At 37.7% G+C, this 16,335-nt stretch overlaps 1 protein-coding gene across 1 annotated transcript; it reads left to right on the forward strand.

Moving 5' to 3' along the window:
- Window positions 1-72: 72 nt before the first annotated feature.
- On the forward strand, window positions 73-16,335 carry Chmp5 (charged multivesicular body protein 5). Its single transcript, XM_005326188.5, has 8 exons — window positions 73-235; window positions 1,064-1,168; window positions 2,904-2,950; window positions 5,362-5,455; window positions 5,602-5,673; window positions 10,279-10,387; window positions 12,361-12,473; window positions 15,193-16,335. The coding sequence occupies exons 1-8, from the start codon at window positions 167-169 to the stop codon at window positions 15,241-15,243; spliced, it is 660 nt and encodes a 219-aa protein (XP_005326245.1). The 5' UTR covers window positions 73-166; the 3' UTR covers window positions 15,244-16,335.

The raw sequence follows: 16,335 nt of genomic DNA on the forward strand, positions 1-16,335 counted from the left end.
CCTTCCAAAGCTCTGAATTCCTCTCGGGGAAGGCGGAGCTGAAAACTCGGAAAAAGGGTCAGGAACACTGCGCTTGCGCATGGAAGAACCGGAAGTCGGAGCGAGGCTGGCTTCGCTTCCGTTTTTGATTTTCTTCTAGTGTTTGGGTTCTTCGCGGCCGCCCAAGATGAATCGATTCTTCGGGAAAGCGAAACCCAAGGCTCCGCCGCCCAGCCTGACCGACTGCATTGGCACGGTGGGCATCTGATCATGTAAAAGTAGTCTTAGGACCTTTGACATTCTCTACCCCTCCCATCCCTGCTCCTGGCTCCTACTCCACCCCATTACCGAAGCTGGACCTCTCCATACCTACATCGTCCTTTCATCCTTTTTTCCCAAGTCTTTCCTCTCACTCCACAAACCAGGAACTCTGTAATCCTATCACTGCCTCGCTCTTCCTGCTCTCAACCCATCCTGATGCCATTGCCCGGTCCACTTGATCTCCCCTTGGTGCCTTCACCCCAACCTGCCTTAGGCCCATACACCCTTTTCACCTCGTCCAGACCGATATTTTACCCCTTTTCCATCCCTTCTCATGACAGGGGTCTTTTCTCTGTTGATAAATTAACATAGCTGGACCTCAGTAATACAAAAATTCAGAACCCTGACTCCTCAGATTAGGCCATCATTTCTGACCTAGTGGGTGGCATTAGATTAGTCTTAGCTGGTGTCTAATGGGCATTGGCTTATTTCATGCACCTCCTTGTTGAACCCCCAGCCTGACTAGTCTATGATTACAGGGAAATCTCAATTCATCCCAGTGATTCTCAAATTGTTTTTCTACCCCAACACACTTCGGGGGGGGGGGGGACCTGGTATATCAGAATAGAGGGGATTGGAGTATCTTATAAAAGCGCCCCCGCAGAGTTTCCAACTGGGAATCATACCCTGCCCAGTATACTACTGTTTTCCACTCCTCACCATATGCTTCCCTTTGTTTTTCTTTCTCCACTTTCCTCCTCCTGCCCCTTCCTGTGTAAGTATACTGCAATAATTACCACTTCATTTTATATATTCCTCCAAGGTGGACAGCAGAGCAGAATCCATTGACAAGAAGATTTCCCGATTGGATGCTGAGCTAGTGAAGTATAAGGATCAAATAAAAAAGATGAGAGAGGGCCCTGCAAAGGTAAGGTAGTTGGCAACTGCCACATAAGATACTGTGACAGCCTAATTTGAGCACCTGTAGAAATTGCATCTGGTTGTAGGGACTGGTGAAGGATACAAAGAGATGCTCAGAGTCTGGTAAATAGAAAACACATGTGAAAGTATGTTCTTCAGGGAGATTTTGTGGATAGATATGAGAGGGAGGCTAGCATTTGATCTAGAGGAGAGTTGTTGATTATATGTCCAGAAGCATGTAAATAGGAATTCACATATTCCACTGATATATGCTGAGGATCAGTGAGTTGCCAGGTTGGTCAGGGTAAGTAGGAATAATAATCTGGTTAAGGAGTGGCATGCTGGAAAAAGGACAGAACTTGGCATGTGGGACCAATGTTCTAATACTGTCACTATTACTACCTGCTGTGACCTTGATAAAGGCACTTGTTTTCTTGTGTTAGTAGGAACATAGAATATTGTTTTAAAAGAATACACTATGGATATAGAACTATCTGGATTTTCTAGTTCTATAACTTATTAATTAGGTAAACCAGGGCATCACTGAACCTCAGTTTTGCTATTGTAAATGGGGATAATGATACTTTATTGTATGAGAATTAAATGAGATGATTCATAAGACCTGTACAGCACTATATCTAGAACTTAGTAGCACTTAATAAATGTTAGTTATTATCTTCCATGAGGTAATATCTGTTTTTCCTTCCTCATTGGAGGAGACAAATAAATTGATAAATGGAACAGTATAGAAAGGGAAGGCTTTTCCTAGTCACCTTAGATAATGGTGTAGACTGAAAAATAGAAGTAGGAAAGCTCGTCTACACTTCAGGAGGTGAAAGCCCAAACCAGGTAGGTAGTCATGAGAATAATGTAAAATGAGTCAGTTTGAGAGTGAGTCTGAAAATCATACTGATGACTCTCTGAGGAGACAACAGAGAGAGGAAAGATAAGGTTGATTAAAGTTTCTCAATCTCCAGAAGAGAGAGGTTGGTGGCTCTCTTTTTCTTTCTTTCTTTCTTTCTTTTTTTTTTTTTTTTTGGTACTGGAGACTGAACCCAGGAGCTTTACCTCTGAGCTACATCCCTAACCCTTTTTATTTTTTATTTTGAGATAGGCTCTGGCAGAGTTGCTTATGGCCTTGCTAAATTGCTGAGGTTGGCCTCAAACTTGCCATCCTCCTGCCTTAGCCTCCCAAGTTGCTGGGATCACAGGCATGTACCACGGTGCCTAGGATCACAGGCATGTACTACTGTTAGTTATTTCCAATACAAGATTGAAGAATTTGGGCATGTTCCATTTAATTTGATAGCAGGATATTCAAGTGGGGAATCTCCCTAAGGCAACTGGATATACAGAATGGGGCTGGTAATGTAGCACAGTGGTAGAGCTTTTGCCTAGCATGCACCAGGCCCTGGGTTCAATCCCTAGTACTGCCCCCACCCACCCAATAAAAAAGGATGCTTTTCAAATTGGAGGTTGAGTTAATATATATTAGGGAAAGAGAAAGTAGTTCAGGATATAGAGATGTGGAATGCAAAGACTTGGAGAGTGAACAATATCAGTGCTTGGGAGAAGTACAAAATTTAGGAGCCGGTATGTTTTGGTGCTAGAGATCAACCCAGGGCCTCAAGCAAGCTAGGCAAGCAGTCCATCACTGAGATACACCTCCAATTCTTGGAGATTTTTTTTTGCCATGTATATGTTTTCCACTTTGTTTTTATTAAATCTGTTTTTCTCCTTAGAATATGGTCAAGCAGAAAGCCTTGCGGGTTTTAAAGCAAAAGCGGATGTAAGTTATGTACATAATCTCCTACTCTTTAGCAGGTTTAATCAAAATGGTTTTCTATTCCTTCAGGTTTCATACCATTTTTCAAGGCATTCTTTATATTTAATTACAAGCTTTATTGACATATAATTATGGTTAGCTTGGGTTTCCCTTTTACTTATTCAGCAACATCTGTTGTAACGTGGTCTAAATAAAACTTTTTGTTATGATAGAGAAGTTCCATATCTGTGTGTCCAGTTCAGTAATTATTAGTCTCATGTGGCTGTGGGCACTTGAAATATGACTAGGCTAGTATGACTCAGGAACTGAAGTTTTAATTTTATTTAATTTTAATACTTTAAGTAGCTGTATGTGGCTAATGACTATTAATTTGGACTGACCAGACCTGTAAAGTTCTACCATTATTTAGTTAGGATGCCTTTTTTTGGTTTTGTTTGTTTATAAAGATAGGAATGCTGACTATTTGTTTTCTCTCACCAAAATAGATTGAAAAGTCTTTATTTTTTTGTTTTAAGTGACTGTATCACAGAATTTGAGCAGAACCCAAGTAGTATCTTTGGTTTTTTACTGTGGACTACTCAGCTGATGAAATTGTTTGCAGAGTTGTAGATATCAGACATAATTAGCTAACAGGGAACCAGAAATTTTTTTTGATATCTTTTATTCCAATTTTTGTTTGTTTGGTACTGGGACTTGAACTCAGGGGCATTTTAAGACAAGGTCTCACTAAATTGCTAAGGTTGTCCTCCAACTTGGGATCCTCTCGCTTCAGCCTCCGAAATCACTGGGATTCCAGGCATGAGCCACCATGCCTGCAATTTTAAAGTGACATATCACACGTTAGATGCCATCTTCTTCTTTTTAGATTACATTTGAAAGGAAAACTATAATGCAAGTTTTGTTTTTTGTTATAAAAGGAATATGTGTTCATTTAGAAACTTGGAAAATACATAACATGAGCAGAAGAAAGAATATTTACTTAGATTTCTATTAATGAAAATAATAGAATGCTAATAATGTCTTCTAGTCTCTCTTTGTGTATACATGGCATGTGTGCATATAATTTTTTAGAGGAAAACTGAAATTACGTAGGATTATATAAGTCATCCTTTTCTACTTAATGTTATATTTCAGGCATATCCCTGTCCTTTTAAACTTTATATACGTGTGTGTGTGTGTGTGTGTGTGTGTGTGTGTCTATGTATTTTTTTTTTCCCCATCCTGGAAATTGAATTCAGGGGCATTTTGATCATTTCTTCCCTTGTCCTTTTTTTAAATTTTGAGACAGGGTCTTACTAAGTTGCTGAGGCTGGCCTTAAACTTAATCCTCCTGCCTTAGCTCCTCAGTTGCTTGAATTATGGGTGTGCACCACCATGCTCAGGGGATGAAACTTAATAATAGAGTCATACTCTTCTTCCTTTTGCCTGCCCGATGAATTAACAAATTTCCTTCTGATTGGATAGTTACAAATACTGTATAAAGACCATAGTAACATAAGTCTTTGAGGTGGTATCAGTTTGATATAAAACTTTATTTTAATGAAATATCTTAAACATCAGATATTAAGTTAGTTGGACAACCTAATTATGGGTACAAGATTAATAAAATATCCTCAAGGAATTTAGTCTATTGGAAGAACATTTAGCTACATGTATGAAGAACCTCAAAAACAGGCTTGCCCTTTGCTCTAAGAGATCTACTTCTGAGAATTTATCATAGGAAAATTTTTTTTTGGTGCCAGGTGTTGAATACAGAGGTGCTAGACCACTGAGTCACATCCCCAATCCTTTTATTGTTTTATTTTAAGACAAGGTCTTGTTCAGTTGCCTAGAACCTCACTTAGTTGCTGAAGCTGGCTTTGAACTTGCAATCTTCTTGCCTCACCCTTCCCAAGTCATTGGAATGACCACACCCAACTCAGGAAATAATTATGAACACACATTTTAAGATATATAGTAACACAATAAAGCAAATGCTATCATGTTAAATAGAAAATAGTGTTATAACTAAAATGCATGCAAAAAGAAATGACTGGAGGGATCCATTTTTTAATAGTCCTATTTTTTTTTCAATATGTATTATAAATTAGGTAAAAACATTACCAGCACATCAAACCACTAATTTACAATAATAATATAAATTCTCTCTCCTAAAATGTTAAGGGCATATCTCTGTCATATACAAAATATCTATTACATAGAAAATTAAATAAACATATGCACACACATCAAACAGCTTAGAAATAGGGCATTATGAATAACTATTTGTGCCCCAGTATATCTTAGAGATCAATTTTTAAGCATTTTGATCCCACCAAATCTTTTCTTTTAAGATCATAGTGTTAGGAATACTTTCTTCCTGAGAATTCCTATCTGACTCATTTTTTACGTTTCTCAATTGACTCTAAAAAAAGGTATGAGCAACAGCGGGACAACCTCGCCCAACAGTCCTTTAACATGGAACAAGCCAATTACACCATCCAGTCACTGAAGGATACCAAAACTACGGTAATCCCAAATCACCTTGTTTTGTGTGATTTTATTGTTTTACTCTTAAGCTCTTTTCCCTGTTTGTTTTATTTTGTTTCGTTTCTCATAGTTTTTAAAAGATAGTTAAGACACTGGGTTTTGTTCTACTTTTTTTTTTTTTTTAGGTTGACGCTATGAAACTGGGAGTAAAGGAAATGAAGAAGGCATACAAGGAAGTGAAAATTGACCAGATTGAGGTGAGATATATACTAGCTTCTGCAAGAATGTATATTAGTTTTTGAAAGGATCCAAATGAATGCTTATGTGATGGGCATAGGACAGAAAAGGGATTGAAATGGATTATAATCTTAGGTCTGCCATTTCCTAATAGAATAACTTAAGGAAAGGATACCAAGTTTTTAGTTTCCTTATTATTACAAATATTCTAATACTACATACAGTTACTATGCAGGTGAAATAATTGAGAAAGTCTATCTACTCACACAATGCCTGGTACATAATAAGCATCCAGTAGTTACTTACAACTCAAATAGTTTTACTTTGTTTCTTCAGTTTTGAAGTTGCAACATTACTGCCTATGTCCCAGTATTGTCATAAAGGTTAAATTAATATATGTGTATAAAGTGCTGAATACAATTTCTGGAATAGATTTGGTTTCCTTTGCAGTAAGTCTCTTCACATTTTAATAAGTCATTAGTTCCTTAATGTGAACATTTCTTTTTGGGATTAGGTTTTGTGCCCTCAAGCCTGGCTGCACTCAACTGTCAAGTGAACAGCCCAGATGGCAAGATAGATAGCAGAGGGAGGGAGTGGTGACTTAAGGGAAGAAAGATGCTTTTTTTCTGCATGTGTAATAGTGTTCTTTACCTTTACCTTTTGACCAGAATGTCTTTTCCCCTTTTGGCAGGGACTTAATTTTGTTCACTATTGTATCTGCAGTGTCTAGAACAATGTTTGGCCATAGTTGGAGCCCAAAAAGTATTTGATGGTAGATGAGTGGATGAATAGGAGTCTGTTAAAGGAGAAGCAGCATTACTGCCCCATTCTAACAGTGTTTGAGTGAGCAGTTACTATGTCCTGGGCATTTTACTGCCTCCACATAGGTATTCTCTGGCAGTTCCAGTCTTTCAGAGTGAAAGCATTCCTCCTCTGTCTTACTTCTTTCCAGTACTGCCTTAACCGTTTACTTTTTAGACTGCCCTTAACTGTTTCAAACGGTCCACAAGTTTCTACTTACATGAAGTTCAGCTTCATGATATTTTTCTAGAAATTCACTGAGAAAATGTTCTGTAAATGCTTGTCTTATTTGTATAATACCATTTGGTAACAGAATATAAAATGCTATTTTATTTTCTACTTTTAGGGCTTCTTGTTTTAATTAGAACTATTTAATATGGCCAGGCATGATGGTGCATGGTGGTACACACCTGTAATTCCAGCAACTTGGGAGGCTAAGGCAGGAGGATTGCAATTCAAGGCCAGCCCCAGTAACTTAGTGAGAGCCTAAGCAACTTAGCAAGACTCTGTCTCAAAATTAAAGAAATAAAAAATAAAAGATGTAACTCAGTGGTAAAGCATCCCTGGGTTAAAATAAATAAATAACTATTTAATAGGAACAAAAGAGAAACTTTGGTCAGTCTAAGTTTTTTTCTGTGTCTCTCCATCTTTCATCTGTGGTTGTCTATCTGTCTCCCTCACCTAATTATCCTTTTTCTGTCCCCTTATAGATTGCCAGTAAAGAGCTTAGCTTGGGAGTATATGTATATGTGTCTTTTGACAAGGCTATATATTTTGAATTTCTTTGATTTATTTTTCCAAATATTTTACTTGTAAAACATTTTCATTGTTCAGTTGCTCTCATTTTTTATTTTGCCTTGTGGAGGAAGGAGTTGTTTTTTTTAATCCCTTTCACATTTTAGTTTCTGTACATCAGTGCATCAAAGTTCTTTATACTTTAGTACTATCAATTTAAAAAAAAAAAAAATTTGTACCAGGGCTTGAACCCAGAAGCATTTACCCACTGAGCCACATCTCTACCCCTTTTTAATTTTTTTTTATTTTGAGACAAGTTCTTTTTAAGGTACTGAGGGCCATGCTAAGTTGCTGAGGCTGACTTTGAACTTCTGTGATCTTCCTGCCTCAGCCTCCCAAGCTGCTGGGAGTGCACCATCATACCTGGCTGTATGATGGGTTTTTTCCCCATGTCTATCCTAGAGTCTATTGCTAAAAATCATCTCATAAATTATTTGGGGGGACTTGTCTTGACATGTATAATGTTAAAACATGATTTGATTAGCTTATTCTGATAGTATTTTCATTCCTATTTATTTATTTTTTGGTACTGGGGATTTAACACAGGGGTACTTTGCCATTGAACTACATCCTCAGTCCTTTTTATTTATTTACTTTTTATTTGGGACAGGGCATGCACTATCACACCTGGCTTTGCTTTCTTTTAATTATTGTTTCAGTCACTGCTTCTCTATGTAGAAGAATGTTTTACTAAGTATAGCACAGTGTTGTATTTGGAGCTTGGAAATGGAGAAAAGCAAAGCTTTTTCTTTAAAAAATTTTTCCTCTATTTTACTTTCATTTTTATATGGAAAAACAAACCAGAAAGCCAAGAAGAAATTTTCAAGTGTGTTGCATTGCTCTATAAATTCTGAAGAATAAATGGTGTTGATTTGGACCTTTGGCATTATCAACACTAGTCTGTTCCCCTCTCTGTGGAATGCAGTTTAAGAAGAGCATACTACAGTGGCACACACCTATAATCCCAGCACCTTGGGAGGCTGAGACAGGAGAATCATGAGTTCAAAGCCAGCCTCAGCAAAAGTGAGGCTCTAAACAACTCAGTGAGACCTACATAAAATACAAAATAGGCCTGGGGATGTGGTTTGGTGGTTGAGTGCCCCTGAGTTCAACCCCAGGTACACCCTGCCCTCCACCCGTCCCAAAAAGAAAAGAAGAACATATTGTTATTCTGCACATCCTGAACATAAAAGAAAAAATATATTAGGTGTTTCCCAAGTATTATTGCAATGAATCCCTACAGTAGCCCTGTGAGATATGACTCTTAATAATCCCATTTTGGGGGCTGGGATTGTGGCTCAGCAATAGAGTGCTCGCCTAGCACAGGCAGGGCCTGGGTTCGATCCTCAGCACCACATAAAAATAAAGGTATTGTGTTGTGTCCATCTACACCTAAAAAAATTAATATTTAAAAAAAATAATCCCATTATGAAAGAGGAAATAAAATCTTAGCGACATTGCTTTTCATTAAGTAATAATGAATTTGAATTTGGGTATTTCTGACTCTAGGGTCTATGCTTCTAACCATTTTATCTAAACTGACTTTCATATGCCATGCTACTTGTCAGATTGATTTCACACTATTTCTGGCAGTATAGTAGTCTCCTAGTTAAGTATTAGTAGATCATTCACAGATGGTTTATGCCCCAGTCAATTTTCTTCACCAGCATAATGTCAGATATCAAGCCTATCCTGATTCCACCTCTGTTTTCCTATCCAAGGTGGCCCAGTACAACTTTTTGCACCATTCGTTTTTGTTATTCCCTCCTTTCCCTACCAGTGCAGTCTGGTTTTGGCTGACTTAAAAAAAAAGTGTTGATACATTAGATGTTTTTTGATTTAATGTTTCAAGTAAAACTTTATATAATAGAAAGGAGCTGATGAACAAGTTTTCATGTTTTATTTTCCTCTAAGTATTCTCTTTTCTTGCATTCTTCTTTGAATCTTAGAATTAAGTAATTTTTGAAAAGACAATGTACATAAAAATGCCAAGTAACATAAATAGTTCTTAACAATTGTTAGTTCACCTCCCTAAACCTGCCCTTGACTAGTAACTGCTTTTTTTGAGCCCCCTGTAAAAGTTAATGCAAGATCACAAATTTTCTATGAGCCCCCTGAAAAAATTAATGCAAGATCACAAATTTGATTCTTTTTTTTTTATATTTTTTGAGTTGTTAATGGGCCTTTATTTTATTTATTTATATTCACTGCTGCGAACCAAACCTAGTGCCTCCAACAAGCTAAGCAAGTGCTCTACTACTGAGGTACAACTCCAGCCCCCCACAAACTTAATTCTTTATTTCTAAGATCATATTTTACCACCAAAAATAGAAAGAGGATTATAAGGTTAGTGACGGTTGCAGTCATTATTAGGGGAAATCTTTGGGCTTCTGATTTTTTGCAAGGGAGGTGGTACCAGGGACTGAACTCAGGAGCACTCAGCCACTGAGCCACATCCTGACCCCTATTTTGTGTTTTAGTTAGAGACAGGATCTCACTGAGTTGTTTAGCGCCTCACTGTTGCTGAGGCTGGCTTTGAACTCATGATCCTCCTATCACAGCCTCCCAAGCTGCTGGGATTACAGGCGTGCACCACCACACCTGGCTGGGCTTCTGATTTTTAAATAATTCTCTTTATGCATTCTTTCTCATACTTTTAATTAGAAGGGACATTCAGGGGCCTTGGCTATAGCTTTGTGGTAGAGGGTATGTTTCGTATGTACTAGGCACTAGGTTCAATACATCAGCACTAAAAAAAAGTAAGAGGAGGCATTCAGAATTTAGTCAAACCTGTCCTTTAGAGTCTCTACTTGGTTATCATCTAAAAAAAGCAGTTACTAGTCAAGGGTAGGTTTAGGGAGGTGAACTAACAATTGTTAAGAACTATTTATGTTACTTGGCATTTTTATGTACATTGTCTTTTCAAAAATTACTTAATTCTAAGATTCAAAGAAGAATGCAAGAAAAGAGAATACTTAGAGGAACATAATGAAAAGTGAATAAAAACCCCATCATATATATTTCTGTAGGATTTACAAGACCAGCTAGAGGATATGATGGAAGATGCAAATGAAATTCAAGAAGCACTAAGTCGTAGCTACGGCACCCCAGAATTAGATGAAGATGACTTGGAAGCAGGTAAGTTATAAGACAAGCAATGTATATATAGCTTTAGAATCTGAAAGGAACAACTTCCTGGAATCTCTCTCCAAATACTAGTAAAAATTTCTATCTGGATTCTCTAAGAGTTAGTCTCTGGGCAAAGAACTTATGAGGCACCTGCATCAGACTTGCATACTCCACCAGCAACACTGGTGAGACTGAAGGAAAGTCCAGCAAAAGCCGACATGGTACAACTATCAGTGTCCTCAGCTTAACCTTTCCTTGCTATTTTCATTTTAATTTTGTTCTCCCCATTTTCCTACTTGGAATCGACTCCCTCGGAATAGCAAAGTAAATTAAGAACTAATAGTTGGCAAATACTTAGTGAGCATCTACCATGAGTCAGGTACTGACTGGGCTAGGTGCTAGGGATTCAGTATTGAAGAAAGCAAATATGATCTCTCCATTCATGAAGCTTCTCCACTAACACTGGGAGAAATATAAACTGCCTGCTTCAAGTAATCAATTAGTTATAAGGGCACACACTATTAGGAAGAAGGAGATACTGTGAGAGCATGTAGCAAGCTTACTAGATAGGGACAGGCATGGGACTTAAAAAATGAGAAGAATGTTGAGTGCCTTTAGGGGGAAAAGTCTAGAAGCTATCATTATAATTGTGTGAAAGATGAAACTAGGTATATTAAAGAACCACTATATACTAGATTTTCTATGGCATGATTTCCCTGTCATGTTACTGTTTTTGTTTTTTGTTTTTTTCTCTCTCTCTCCATGTTCTATTTTTGCCTAGATCCTTTTTCTTTCTTGCATTCATCCCTGCCCCGCCTCTTGATTTTCCACTGATGAGTCTCTACCTACTATTGTCATTCTTTCTGGCTAGCCAGGCATGGAGGTGCATACTTGTAATCCCTGTAACTCATGAGGACCTCAAGTTTAAAGCCATTCTAAGCAGTTTAGTGAGGCAATAAAGCAATTATTGAGATCCTGTCTCAAATTTTAAAAAATATAAAGGTCTGGGGATGGGCTCAGTGGTTAAGCACCCCCAGGTTCAGTCCCTAGTTTCCAAAAAAAATCTCCTGACTATTTCCAATTCTTTCACCATAGACAGTTCTAGACCCTGATTTCGTATAATGGTCACACAATATACAACAATCTTATGCCTCCTTTCACTACTTTCTTTTCAAGTCTAACAATTAATGAGAGAAATTTTAAAAAAGTAAATAAAAGGCTGGGGGCCAGGCACAGTGGTGCACACCTGTAATCCTAGTGGCTCGGGAGGATGAGGCAAGAGTATCACAAGTTCAAAGTCAGTTTCAGCAAAAGTAAGGCACTGAACAACTCGGTGAGACCCTGTCTCTAAATAAAATACAATATAGGGCTGGGGATCTGGCTCAGTAGTTGAATGCCCCTGAGTTCAATCCCTGGTATACCCGCAAAAAGCCGGGTGAGGTGGGTACTGGGTATGTAGCTCAATGGTAAAGTGCGTCTGGGTTCAATCTCCAGTACCCCCTTCCCTAAAAAAGGGAAACCCTACAAGTTTGTGGAGAAATGGTTGATTTATTTTTTCCTTTTTGCTTTTCATAGATTTTACCATATTAGTTTTCCTGAAAGTTTCTATTTTTTTTTTTAAAGAGAGAGTGAGAGAGGAGAGAGAAAGAGAGAGAGGGAGAATTTTTTTTTAATATTTATTTTTTAGTTCTCGGCGGACACAACATCTTTGTTGGTATGTGGTGCTGAGGATCGAATCCGGGCCGCACGCATGCCAGGCGAGCGAGCTACCGCTTGAGCCACATCCCCAGCCCTCCTGAAAGTTTCTTGTAATCTTCATCTTTTATTTTGTATTCTTGAATTTTAGGATTTGCGGGGGCGAGGAGTAATCCTTTTCCCTTTGTATTTAAATTTTCATGTTATTGCAAATCATTTCACTAAATTTTAAACAGCTGTCAATTTTCTTACTTTTTTTTTTTTAATGTTGACTATTTTAATTTCAGAGTTGGATGCACTGGGTGATGAGCTTCTGGCTGATGAAGATAGTTCTTACTTGGATGAAGCAGCATCTGCACCTGCAATTCCAGAGGGTGTTCCCACTGACACAAAAAACAAGGTGAAATCCTTTTCTGCTTATATTTCTTTTTTTTTTTTAAAGAGAGTGAGAGAGGAGAGAGAGAGAATTTTTAATATTTATTTATTTTTTTTTTTTTTTTTCTGCTTATATTTCTATACAACATAGAAAAGGTTTTATGCCCACCAGTCTGGGAATATGAAAGGTAGTCTTAAGTTAGAACAAGAAAAGAAAGTCCTGGTCATTATTTTGGAAACCCTTGAAAGCTCAGTTTTCCTACTTAACACAACATACAGGCTGCAAAATAGTGCCAGTGAGACCAGAAGTGTCTCTATACAGAGACAATTTCTTTTTTTTTTTTTTTAATATTTATTTTTTAGTTGTAGATTTTTTTTTATGTGGTGCTGAGGATCGAACCCAGTGCCTCACATGTGCTAGGCAAGCACGCTACCACTGAACCACAACCCCAGCCCCAGAGACAATTTCTATAATGCACATAATCACTCTTGTTGTGAGCTAGCACTGGGTACCATTTATAGATTCTAGACTTTTTTGTTTGTGTGTGGTGCTGGGGACTGAACCCAGAGCCTTGCCCATGCTAGGTAAATGCTCTCTCTACTACTGAGCTACATGCCCAACTCAGTTTGTTTTTTAGTTTTGTGGTTCTGGAGATCAAACCCAGGGCCTTGTTTATGCTAAGCAAGTGCCCTGTCACTGAGCTACATTCCCATCTCCAACCCAGATTCTAGACTTTTCCTGACAACTTAGCAGCAGCATTTGCATGAGCCTTGCTAGGCAGCAGTGTAAAAGAAAGTCCCTCTCTCTAGAAACACTAGTTAGTTATTGAGTGGAATTTTTAAACAAGAGGTTAATAATTTTAAGTATAAAACAGTGTAAGCTGAATGTGGCAGTGCATACCTATAACCCAGCTAACTATTCAGGAAGCTGAGGCAGGATTGTGAGTTCAAGGGCCAGCCTGAGCAGCATAGCAGGAATAATTCAAAAGAATAATGTTGAAAGATTCTAATTCAACAAAGTGGAAAAAATCAGGCTATCTGGAAGAATGACAGAGCTTTTAGCTGTCTTGAGCTTATCTGTTTCTTGCATGTGTAAGATGAAGATAATTGCAAACATTTCACAAAATTATTGTGCAGAAAATTTAAATATTGTATATAAAGGATTTTGTAAACTTAAAGCCCTGTCTAAATCTACATGGTTGACATTATTATAAGTATATTATTTTACTGCTTATGAAATCTTATATACTCCTTCTTAGTTTCTAACGTTATGTGTTATAAGTTTTGTTGCCACTGGACATTTATAGCTCTCGTATTTGATCCCCCAATACACACATTGAATACACAAGTAATTGATAAAATATTTGAATAGGAGCCAGTACTAGGTCTGCCTTTATTCACTGTGTGATTTTAAGCAAATTAGAAATTCATGTCTTCTAGGAACCTCATCGTGTTTTCCACTTGTAATAGTGGGGAGCAAAGGGTCGGGAGCAGGTTATTTCCTATGTCCCTTATAGCTGGCTTCTGTGACTGTCTGTCTTTCCCAGTTGTACTCCTCCTTTCTCCCTGAGGGAGTCTTACCTATCTCTACTGCCCACCCCATTCAACCCTAACCCACACCCACCTCTTTGGCCAGTCTAAGGTTCCAGGTGCATAGGTTGCTTTTTTTCAGCATTCCTAAAATAGTTTGTTGTTGTTTGTAGTATAGGCATCAAACCCAGGACCTCACACGTGCTAGGCAGGCACTCCTACCACTGAGCTGTACCCCTGCCTGAAATAATCTGTGAATGCTACCATAGTCCACCTTTTTAATTCAGTAGTTACAAGTCATCTATGTTATTTCCACTTTTAGAAGGTCAGATTCCGAAGTTAAATGTGCTGTGGGGTAGGGTTTCTTAGATGATAAGGTTATCTCTGCCTGTGATTTTGTAGTAAAGTATGGTATAGAAGTGACTGCTTGTCTGTGTAAGGGCATTGCCCATTCAAGAATATGGGAGGCCAAAAGTATTGATCCACTTTAGAGATCAGAGTGAAAATTCAAATCTAGAGACAAGGACTACTGACTCCTCAGCCTTTCCTCCTGACATTTCCAACCCCCCTTTCTCCTGTTTTGATATTTTTTGTTTTGTTTTGTTTTTTGAGATGGGGTCTTGCTTTGTTGCCCAAGCTAGTCTAGAACTTGTGGGATCAAGTTGTCTTGCCTAAGCCTTTGGAATAGCTGTAACTACAAGTGCACACCACTGGACCTAGCCCCTTTTTCTATTTTTAGATTTATTCTTATATTTACCTTTCTTCCTCTTTCAGGATTCCTATACCTTATAAAGGATTATCCCTTTAGATCCTTTCTAATTATTTTCCTGGAGCCCATCACAGTGGCGCACGCCTGCAATCTCAGCAGCTTAGGAGGCTGAGGCAGGAGGATTGTGAGTTCAAAACTAGCCTCAGCAACTCAGAGAGACCCTGTCTCTAAATAAAAATATAAAAAAGGGCTGGGAATGTGGCTCAATGGTTAAGTGTCCCTAGGTTCAATCCCCGGAAAAACAAAAACAAAAAACTTTACCTAGTTTATCATGCCCTCCCGATCCCTGCCTTAAAACCTCATAAAAAGCTTCATTATTGGCTTCTAAGTGGGATTTTGGTTTTGATTGATTAAATGCTTAGAAATGAGTTTTGGCTACTTAGTGTTTATATTCATTTTTATCAAGTGAAAAATAGTGGCACTAAACCTTGATTCTTTTTCACAGGATGGAGTCCTGGTGGATGAATTTGGATTGCCACAGATACCTGCTTCATAGACTTTCATCATTCAAGTACACATGTAAAATAAACACATATTGTGGGACTAGGAAATATATCCAGATTTTCCATAACAGATTTAAGTTCCTTTCCCTTCTTTGAAGGAAAGGTTAATTACACTGCTCTTTTATTTTTTTTCCGTTAAGAAATTCATTGCTTGGGGAAGCTTTCTTATACTAAAATTTGATTCTTTTTCTCTTATGAAAAATTAACTTAAAAGTATCTTTGGCTTTTGTATGACTCATTTTCACTCATTAATAACAATTTGAAATAAAACCAAGGATATGAAATCTTAAATTTTGTGACAGTGTAACTCTACAGTCTCAATATGACCTGATAATTGATGAAGTGAAGATGAGATTATTGAGACTGTTCATATTATGATTCAAAACCATTTCTATTGTGGCATATAGGTGGCTCAAAGTAATGGCTCTTTTGATAGGTTTTGTTGTGTCTTGTGAACAAATCATGTGTCCAGTGTTGGAATGGAATTGTCGCTACAGTATCACAAGTGGATATTTTGACTTTGTCGTTCCTTCAGTATTACAGCCTGACTTGTAATCAATAATGAATATTTCTTGATATTTAATGTATAGGACATTTATTTATACTCAATAAATATTTTTCAAAAGGATATAATTTCAATATCACTTCAGCCTAAGGGCTCCACTACAGAAACCAAATTTAATCAATAGCATTGTGGTACAGAGATAAGAGCAATGGCCGTGGGTATACTATCTGCTACCTACTAAGTCTACTTGATTTTTGTAAATTTCTATTTCCTTATTAGTAAAATTGTGCTTAATTGAGATAATGGTCATAACTACTCTGTTAACTGCAGTGTGCTATATTCTCATATGAGGGATTATTAATAATTTTAAAAAAGTGGGGGCTTCATTCTTTTCTTACAGGGTGCCTGGAGTGCTATGGCAAGTCCAAATCCTGCCTGATTTTAGAGTCTTTAACAATCCTTCCTCACTCAACCTCTCACCAACAGCATTTCCCCTCTAATATGTCTGGGTACACAGTGCTATGTGTACCAATCTTTTACATATCTGTAGATCAAACTAATAAACATTTATTGAACACTA

This window comes from Ictidomys tridecemlineatus, chromosome 4 (assembly GCF_052094955.1).
Source record: "Ictidomys tridecemlineatus isolate mIctTri1 chromosome 4, mIctTri1.hap1, whole genome shotgun sequence".
In the NCBI taxonomy this organism is placed as follows: Eukaryota; Metazoa; Chordata; class Mammalia; order Rodentia; family Sciuridae; genus Ictidomys; species Ictidomys tridecemlineatus.